Here is a 10,747-nt window from a genome sequence, read left to right as displayed (position 1 = left end):
CTCGTCCACAAATTGTGCAACCAAAGTTTGTTATAACTAGTTCGATGAAACTTTGAGAGAAATGCGTGAGACTTCAATTTATTATAGCAGTAAATAAAAACGATCCCATTGCTGTATCTAAAAGTACTATTATTGAATTTAGAAAACAGTACAGAAAAGCCATCAAACTTGCAAAAATCAATGCAAACGATATGTTTATAAAAAATTCTGCTAACTCCCAACAAGCTATGTGGAAACTTATTAAGAAGAAGAAGTAAATTAGCTATGAAAACAAAATTAAGACTGATAAACACCATCATACTACCAATAAATAGATATGTATCTCTTGCCATGGGGACATAATATGTCATAGCAACAAAAAGAATATTTCCTATTCAGACACCTACAACAAATAATGGTACTGGATATGATGAAGGAAAAAGCCAGAACAAAATTAGCTGTGCTAGAAGACCAGCCAAACCGTACGTTGTTAGAGATATTAAGTTATGATGTAATGTTGATTTTATGTCAGGCAGCCCTCAAAAAAAATACAAAAAACACAAAACATTGCTTCGGCAAACAAATTAAAAAATAATAAAACACAACCAAGGTGCAAGCCACGATACTAAAATGCTAACAAAACCCAAAAACGAGCAAGATGAGCCCACACCCTCGAGCGCATAGTCACCGAACTGGGCCTAACCCGGAGCCCCCCAGCAAGCAATACAGTTCGATGATAAGTTACTAGAGAGCTAAAGCTGTAGTCCTTACATCCAGGGCCCTCACATGGCAAGCATTCTGCTGATTTGAAGCCTCTATAGCGCATCGGGGGTGGAGGATGGTCTGGACCATTGCGGCGAAGTGGAGTGGTTCATTATTACACCAGCTAATCCCCCTCACGGATCTATTTTTGGTGCTGGTGTAATAATGAACCACTCCACTTCGCCGCAATGGTCCAGACCATCCTCCACCCCCGATGCGCTATAGAGGCTTCAAATCAGCAGAATGCTTGCCATGTGAGGGCCCTGGATGTAAGGACTACAGCTTTAGCTCTCTAGTAACTTATCATCGAACTGTATTGCTTGCTGGGGGGCTCCGGGTTAGGCCCAGTTCGGTGACTATGCGCTCGAGGGTGTGGGCTCATCTTGCTCGTTTTTGGGTTTTGTTAGCATTTTAGTATCGTGGCTTGCACCTTGGTTGTGTTTTATTATTTTTTAATTTGTTTGCCGAAGCAATGTTTTGTGTTTTTTGTATTTTTTTTTGAGGGCTGCCTGACATAAAATCAACATTACATCATAACTTAATATCTCTAACAACGTACGGTTTGGCTGGTCTTCTAGCACAGCTAATTTTGTTCTGGCTTTTTCCTTCATCATATCCAGTACCATTATTTGTTGTAGGTGTCTGAATAGGAAATATTCTTTTTGTTGCTATGACATATTATGTCCCCATGGCAAGAGATACATATTTTGAGGCAAGAGATAGATATTTTGACCACGAAGCTTTTTTAGATGTTTTTACTATCAGTTGGGCTTTGGCTTTTAATGTTTGAATTCCATTTTATTTACGGGTGTTTTGTATTTCTTATATTTATTCAATGCTGCTTTGCTGCCCTTTATTGCTTTTTCACAATCTTTATTCCACCAGGCGACTGGGGTACGATTTTTTATTTTCTTTGTTTTGCCGATGTATATTTCTGCACTTTTCAGAATAATCTGGTTAAAATCATTTGTGCTTTGTTAATACTTTCTGGGGCATCTTTTATGGACCCTTTTTATTTCCTTCCCTAAGGAAGCTCTTACTTTTGTAGCATCCACTACCACTATCTTTTAGAGAAGTTGCAGCTTTGATATTTTTTATAATTTTCCCGTCGGATATATTTCTAGTAAAGGCAGTCCAACTAGAATCCTGTGTTACATCAGTTAGCCCTATAGAAAAGTAAGTGGAGATTTTTGATCTTGCTAGTTTCTCGTTGTTATAATGTGCGAATCGTTCTCTAATGTTGATTTGTTCCAAACCTCCAATAATAACAAGAAACATAATATACCCACTCTAGCTGACAACAAAGGAAGAATAATTATAGAAACAAGCGAACAAATTCAAGTATGGGAGGAATTTATCGAAAAATCTTTTGCGCATGACAGACCTGAATTTCAAGGGACGTCGACTTGGGAAATGGAACGACCCCCCAATCCTAGACATAGAGGTAAAACATGCGACATAATGTGCAAATAATTGGAAAGCTTATGGACCAGACGAAATAGAAATTTATGTAATAGAAGTAATAGATGATAACAACATCAAACTACTAACACATCTTTTTAACAACATAATGAAAGTGGCGTAATACCAAAGGAATGGCTTAACTCAGAATTGCCGCAAATGCAAATTTAGGTTCATTATCTTAACGACTCACTAAAAATATTCAAATCGAATTTACAAAAAATTTGAAATAGATAAAAGTGACTCTCAGTTCGGATTTAGAAAGATCTTGGGAACAAGAAAGGCGCTGTTTGCGACTCCAAACACTTATTCAAAAATGCTTTGATCACGGAAAAAAGCAAATATATTTCATCGACCACTAGAAGGATTTTGATATGAGTCCAGCATGAACAAGTTGTATAATCTACAGAAAATGAAACTAGATGGAAAAGATCTCTGCATAATTCAAAACAATTATCGGAAACAAGAAGTAGCCTTAAAATATTCCTACCACACAACTAAAAGCGTCCGTATACAAAGATATCTCCGACAAGGCTGTGTCATTTTATTTTGATTTCTTTTTTCTTCTGGTCTACACCGTTTCCACTTTTTGCCTAACTTTTCCTCGTTGCTATCTTCTTAGAGTATTCCTCTTAGTATAATTTCATATTTGTGATTAATCGTATATCTGTATTTCGCTTATATCTTCAATCGTGCTTACTATTTCACAGTACATTTTTCTTCTCTTTCTTCTTTCTCTTTTATGTTTAAATTTTGTTTGATTATATTTATTATCACGAGACGGGCCGAAGTATCTGCCGAGCGGGTCAGTGCGTCCTTGTCGCACCAAGGCTTCGATACAATGGAGGGTCGCCACTTTTCCGAGGGCTCCGTTCTTTACCGTTCGGTATCCCAGTATGCTATCTTTATGTATGTATATGTATATCTATAAAGACCACCTCAGTGTTGAAATTCTTGAAATTTTATTTTTTGGTTAGTTCTAAACGGGAGGAAGAAACAGAAAGAAAATACTACAACTAATAAATTAGTTATTTAATAAAATTAATGTATTGCAAAAATACATTTACATATATTACAATAAAAAAGGCTGAATGTATACCATGATAATATTTAAAATGCTGGAGTTTTCATCTGACATATCACATAGCAGAAAAGGCAATTTTTCAGTACATTTTTTGCACAATTAAAACAGTTTATGTATATTTAATGAATAGTCTTCATGCGTTATTCTAATAATATTTTTCTCATATTAACCAAAACAAAATCAGTCAAAGTTAAAATATTTAAGTCTGTCTTATAAATACTATATGGCTATTTAAAACTGTAAATAATCTACAGATTGAGTGTCACCAGAAGAGTGGGTTTCGTTATTAATTTTACATTAGAATAATTTTGATTTGTGATAATTCAGTCAACTAAAGAATATTTAAATAAATAACATAAATAATGTTGAAAAAAATCAGGATTATTTTTTGATATCTTTATTAGACACTCTGTATCTCCTTAATTACATAAGTAACCACGTACATTTAGATCGTACCACGTTTTAATATCATATAAATTGTCTTTTTATTTTTTTCTTTTCGGATATTATCACTATACCTATAGATGTTTTATTTTTAAGAGTATCGAGTATTTTTATATGTTCTTTAGTTTCATCATTATCTGAATACATCTGTAGTAAAATATATAAGAGCTGTTTAAAAAATATGTCTTTTTTATACAATTGACATAAAACCTTTTAAAAATATCTCTTTTAAGTCGAACAGATACACCCTAGGTAATACGAATATGTACATTAATCTAAAATCTAATAGAAAATAGAAAATACATTAACGCAAAAATAAAAACGCGAAATGTAAACGCGTAAATGTTAAATCTAGTAAAAATATAAAGTACTGAATTTGTACATTTCAATTCAAATTTCTCTTAATACACTAAAGTGTCCGATTTATTCTGATATGAGAAAATAAACAAGTTCCTTATTAATCCAGGCCTAACTTTAGGATTATAATTTCTAAAATAATTTGTATAAATCAAATAAACCATTAAATGACATTGAATATTACAGACCGAATAAACTTTTACTTATTCTTTTAAATGTTCCTAGGTATGAATTAATAAAATGGGTCGCTTCGATTAATAAGCAAATTAAAGGAAAAAATCAATACGTTGAAGATAGACAACACTACTTTACAGCATTTTTAAACCTTCAAAAATACTTCCTAAATAATCAATAACGTGTCATAATCATATCAATAAAAACACAGATTAAACATTTTGTTTCTAGGTAGCACGGTTTGAACATACTTTTAGATAAACTGTGGTTAAATTATAAAATAATCCTGAATTAAATAACTACAATAAAGCTAGACGAATTTGGCTGAAAAATATAACAATAAAATGAAGACTTTTATCTTAAATAGCGGATTTAATATTTTCCTTCATTGTTATTAACGGGCAAAGTGACTGTTCAATCTTCGGTATCTGCTAAACAGTCACATCAGCGTTTTTAAGTCGTCTAATGCTTTTCTTCGCTCTATTGACAAATTTACTCATGATATTCTTACTATTTTGATTGTGTCATTATATTAATTAATGTTTCATTATATTTTTGTTTTTTGTACCCATGTGTTCACCCTGAAAGTTTACACTTTCTAATGATTTCATATATTTCCCTACCATATAAAATTTTGCCGGTTATTCGTCTTAGCATTTTCATCTCTGTTGTTTCAATTATTTATTTTGCTCTACTTTTACAAGGCTTTGTTTCTGTAGTATATGTCATAGTACGGCATATTATTGTCTTGTACACTTTAGTTTTCATGTCTATAACAAAATGATTATTTCTCCATATCATGTCGTTGAGGCAGCCTGCTGGTTTATGGCCTATTGTAGCTTAGCCCTTTAATTAATTTTCCGTGTGTCTTGAGCTAGATATATCTTCTTCTTCTTATTGCGCCGTCTCCTTTCGAAAGGTTGGAGATCCCAATGGCAATTGTAGCTTTGGAAACTGCTGCACGAAAGATGTCTGTTGATGAGCGGTCAAACCATCTTCTCGGGTCTTTCAGCCACAACTTCTAGCGTTTTCCAACTGATCTTTTGCCCTACACTTTACCTTCCAATATGATTTGGAGTAATTCACCTCTTAACACATGACACAAGTATTGTATATTGTATTGTATAGATATATCTATCCCCAGATAACTAAAACTCATTGTTGATTGTAGTATATTGAATGATTTCTCTATTTACGCGGGAACGATCTGGAAAATACTGCAATTATGTGCGTTTTTGTACCCTTTATAAAGCTCTTTATAAACCCTTTATAAGCTTCTAATAAAAATGTAATAAATAAAAATGTAAACTTTTCTCCAAAGATAAAACAGGTAATTTGTGTATTATAAAATATTAAAGAAGAATTGTGTGTAAAATATTAAAAATCCTATACGGTGAGTTTAATTCTGATTGCGCAAAATCTACTATTTACCCTCACTTTAAGTTTGTGAATTGAACTGTATATGTACATTGAATCGTTTTGCAGTTTTCGATTTTCCTTGGAACAAACCCCAATTAGCAAAAAAATTTACCACAATATCTTGCCTGGATAACATATTTTATTATAACACAACTTTAATATTTAGAAAAACCATATTTTCTATGAGATATGGCCTTTTAGTAATATAATCCCTGATTTAACTGAAAATTTAAGGTGACTGTATAGGACTCCTAATCGGAAAATCGGGCTGAACATTTTCAGACAAGTATAAGAGGGAGGGGTTCTTAAATTTGTTCATTTCGCGTAGAATTACTCGTTAAAAATAATTGTAATATATCTAACAATAAAACACTAAAAACTTTTGTTTTTAAAACTTCCACAAAATTTATTATAATTTTTTTATCACTACAACTGTTTAGGCAGAGTGCCTTTCTCAAGTGATCTATTTTTGGTATGCGTTTACACTTAGTGAATAAGTTGAGGAGGGGAGAACTATTTGTTTAAAGTTAGTCATTCAGAATTATGTCTGTATTTTTTAATTTGTTAATTCTAAAGAAAAATATGTACAATAATATTTGTATAATCTAATAAATAGCTTAAGGCCTTTATTTTAAATGTGAAGAATTTTAAATTAGTCATTAAAAATGATTATGGTCTAGAAGGTGAATTGCGTAAGTAGAATCTGTTTTTGTATTATTGAAAGTCCTTTTATGTTCTGCTATACGTTTGTTAAAAGTTCTATCAGTTTGACCGATGTAAGTTTTTAAACAGTAGCCACATTTAAGTTTGTATACACCACTGTGTAAGTGCTTTGTTTGGCTCTTGTTTTTCTTAATATATTTTCCTAAGTTGTTGTTTGTTCTAAAAGCTGGTGTCATTCCTTTCTTTTTTATGTGATTGGCTATTTTTGTTAATAATACATAAAAAAAGAAAGGAATAACATCAGCTTTTAGAACAAACAACAACTTAGACAAATATATTAAGAACAACAAGAGCCAAAAGAAAAAGCATTTACACAGTGATATATAGAAACTTACATGTGGCGACTGCCCAAAAACTTACATCGCTCAACTGGTAGAACTTTTAACAAACGTATAGCGGAACATAAAAGGACTTTCTTTCAATAATAGAAAGACAGATTCTATGCACGCACTTCACCTTTTAGACCATAATCATTATTTTAATGACGAATTTTAAATTCTTCACATTCAAAAGAGCCGTAAGCTATGTTTATTAGATTCTATGGAAATTAAAAAATACAGACGCAATTCTGAATGACCAACTTGAGACAAACAGTTCTCCCCTCCTCAACTTACTCAGGTAAAAGACTATAAAGTGTAAACGCATACCAAAAATAGATCACTTAAGAAAGGCACTCTGTCTAAACAGCTGTAGTGATAAAAAAATTATAATAAATTTTGTGGAAGTTTTAAAAATACAAGTCTTCAGTGTATTTTATTGTTAGATAAAATGAATTTCCATCAAGTAACGGTCGAATCCATCAGTTTATATATATATATATAGCTTATATAATTTGTGCTGAGTATTTTGATACGATACTTAAACTGTAATAAATAATATTTAGGACACCTTAACATTTTTTATATGAATGTATTAGTCGATTCAATGAAGCGTAAAAGTTCACATAATTTCTTAACTCCTTAGAAAAAGTCGGCTTTTAATGATTTATTTATATATTTTTATAATCTTGTATGCCGCAGTAAATTGTATATATGGAAAACTTTTTTATAGATTCTAGTTCTGGTCAACTTTTCTTTAATAACAATTTGAGAGATTTAAAGAAAGGTTTTTAACATAAAAAGTGGTTTATATTGCTTACTTGCTTGAATGAAACTGATGGAGGAAACCACTTCCCACATCAAGACGATAAAATACCTGACGAATTTTTCGAATTTTTGTAAATATATAAAATATATTTACAAAATATATAAAATATATTTACAAAATATATAAAATATATAACACATATATTTAAATATAAAATATATAAAAAAAATTTTACTCAATGGTATATATGTTTGACAACTTTCATACACGCATGGACAAAATAATCGAATATTTTTTGTTATCATACTACAAAATGATCACAAATTATTGAATTAAAGGTGATATATGAGCTGATGATGTATATATAGTAGTCGGTTATTTTCACTTTGACATTTAACAAAATACATTTTAATTTCATTCATATTAATGACGTCTATCTTTCTCTGTACATTTTGTAATAAAAAATCCTTTCATGATTTAAGAATAATACTAACACTTAAGTTATTGGTCATAAAATTAAGAAAGTGGTAGCTATTTATATTTGCATTTATTTTAGTTAAAAGAACAATATATTATCGGTTAGACGCTGCAGCGAAGAAGATTCTGCATCAAGAAGGATATAAACAAAAAGGAATTGCACAACGTTTCAAGAGGTCAATCTATAGTATTCAATATTCTAAAAAGGTATCAAGAAACTGAAAATTAATTACGAACAGTCGTCAAGGGCGCAAAAGTTAAACAACAGCAATTGATGACCGTTATGGGATTTCCACTTCATATACCAAAATTTTTAATTCTTTAGTGTTAAGAGTTTAATAAATATCATGAAAAAATTATTTCTACATAAATAGTAGTAGACAATATAAGTATTTATACACGCACAGTCTATTCAAACAATATATAAAAATTTATATTGCTCTGAAGCTATTTTCTTGTGGCATCTTAATAACATTTACTATTTTTACTGGGAATAAGACACAGTTTTAATTTAAAATAAGTTTATTTTCACGTTTCGATTTCCACTTCGGAAATTGTTATCAAAATATAAAACTTGTATTTTGAGAACGATTTCCAGAATGGAAATCGAAACGTCAAAATAATCGTCAAAATCACACCGACTCATAAGGAATAAAGAAGTAAACTCTTCATTGAGACTATATCGACTTTCCCATATAAATAACCATATATATCACGTTTCAAGTGCTTAGCAGAAATTGCATTAATTTTAAGAAAAAAATTATATGAAATATAACATGTTAGCAAATTGATATTTGGCTTTTAGAACATTAAAAAACTATGAAATAAAAACTCCAGAATCTTCTAAATGAATTAATCAACGATATTCACCAAATGGCCGTGAACTGTGGCTGATTGATGATACCTTCTCCTATTTGAAAAGTCTTCATTGTCTTCGTTTAACTGAGAAGAGGTCACGTCCAAGCCGGGATGAACTGGAGTAACGATGATTTGTTCGTAATCCGTGACACGCCTTCTGAAAAATCACAAACGTAATAAAATTTAGAAATCAGAACAATTTGGAGATTAAAAAGAGGTAGAAGTGTAATAAAACCCAAATATGCTCGATATTGTAAGGTGTTAACATAACAATAGGATACCGATCAAAAACTTTTGTTGATAATTTAATCTGCACTTTAGCCGACTTAGCTTCAATTGGCGCATGTCCTGTAACGAAACCTATTATGACTCTGAGCTAATTCTTGCTTGTTCTCCGTAGTACTCCAGCTCTATTAGCACGTGAAAATCCAGAGTTATGTTGCGTTCGGATCTCGCTTTTTTCCGGTCGCAGACAGCGCTGGTATATCCTAGTGGAATATAATGGAAAAGCTTTCACTCACTACTGTGAATTTCTGCACCCGACCCTTCTGTAGTTTTAGACCCATCTGTGTACTAGGTGTAATCCTACATCCTGAGTTGTGTCTTCCTTCTTGTGGCCTGATAACCACCTCAAAATGTACTTCCGTCTATATCTGGGTACCATATGGCTAGAAATTACCATCCATACTGTATCACTAGTTTCAATTATGAGGTTGCTATGTCCCGATTGAACTACTAGTTTATTCAGGTTTTCTCGCAGTCTATAATATCCCATTCTCCCCTCCCCCTTATAACATTGTATAAAGCAGTGGCTCTCAACACTTTTGAGTCTTGTATCATAAAATCCTTTTTATCATTGCGAACTTAATCCCGTTGAACTTATCTGGGCGCAAGTGAAAGGAAAAGTAGGACGCAATAACAAAACGCTCAAATTAAACGAAGTTAAGGAACTTTTGATTCAAGCAATTATCCATGTAACTCCAGAGAAATGGGCTAAATGTATAGGCCACATAATTAAAGAAGAATATCGTATGTGGGAACTTGACACTCATGTCAAAGTTTTACTAGAGCCAATTATAATTACACCAGGTGAAGATAATGACAGCGATAGCAGCACTGCATCTTCAGATTTAGACAGCGAATAATATTTTCTAATAGTTTAGTAGGCACCAGCATAAAAAAACCAAAAACAAAAAAAAAAAAACGAGAAGAACATAGTAAGTGTGTATAGTGTTTGTGTTTAAATAGAATAGTACAATGTTTTGTTACATCCAAAATTATTTTTATTTTGTTTTTATAGAATTTTATTTTATTTTATAGGATTTTATTTTGTTTTGTTTTATACTGTTTAAGTGTTTTGTTTATTTTATTTAATGGGATAATATGGCTCTTGGCGAACACCCATTTAAAAAAAAGTGACGCGCCACAAGACATACCTCTCGGGTGGTGTGGAAACTGTCTTAAAATTTGTTTTAAAAAAATTTCATTGTGTAACTCTTTAAGGACGGGTCACGTCAAAAGACGTTTTAGCGTAACTTCCGCGACAGCCTGGTGGCATCAGTAAGCTTTCTGCAAAATTACTTGTTTTTTATAGCTTTTTGTTTGTGGCATTCTGTATTTTTAGGAGACTGTATGGAATAAGCCACAAAATATTTATTTATAGGTTTAATTTACTGATTTTTCGATCTCTATATAAAGACATCGTTTTCAAATATACAAGTGATAGTAATATTTATTTTTCTATGGCTTTTTGCTTGCCGTTCTGTATATTTAGAAATAATGTTGGGAATAAGTAACAATATATTTAATTGAAATGTTTAATTTACTGACGTTTCGATCTCTATATAAAGAGATCGTTTTCAAATATACAAATGATAGCAATATTTATTTTTCTGTGGATTTTTGCTTGTGGCATTCCGTATT

At 31.5% G+C, this 10,747-nt stretch overlaps 1 protein-coding gene across 2 annotated transcripts in view; it reads right to left on the bottom strand.

Moving 5' to 3' along the window:
* Positions 1 to 3,219: 3,219 nt before the first annotated feature.
* Positions 3,220 to 10,747, bottom strand: part of LOC140451813 (solute carrier family 12 member 8) — a 47,408-nt gene continuing 39,880 nt past the window's right edge. Inside the window, exon 10 of one of the 2 annotated variants that reach the window (XM_072545682.1) lies at positions 3,220 to 8,978. In XM_072545682.1, the coding sequence (XP_072401783.1) occupies positions 8,819 to 8,978 (160 nt within the window). In that variant the 3' untranslated portion in view covers positions 3,220 to 8,818. Of the gene's footprint in view, positions 8,982 to 10,747 lie in introns of both variants that reach the window. The other variant, XM_072545681.1, reaches the window with a different exon arrangement.

The sequence above is a fragment of the Diabrotica undecimpunctata genome, chromosome 10 (assembly GCF_040954645.1).
Source record: "Diabrotica undecimpunctata isolate CICGRU chromosome 10, icDiaUnde3, whole genome shotgun sequence".
In the NCBI taxonomy this organism is placed as follows: Eukaryota; Metazoa; Arthropoda; class Insecta; order Coleoptera; family Chrysomelidae; genus Diabrotica; species Diabrotica undecimpunctata.
This window is presented reverse-complemented; position numbering and strand designations above follow the sequence as displayed.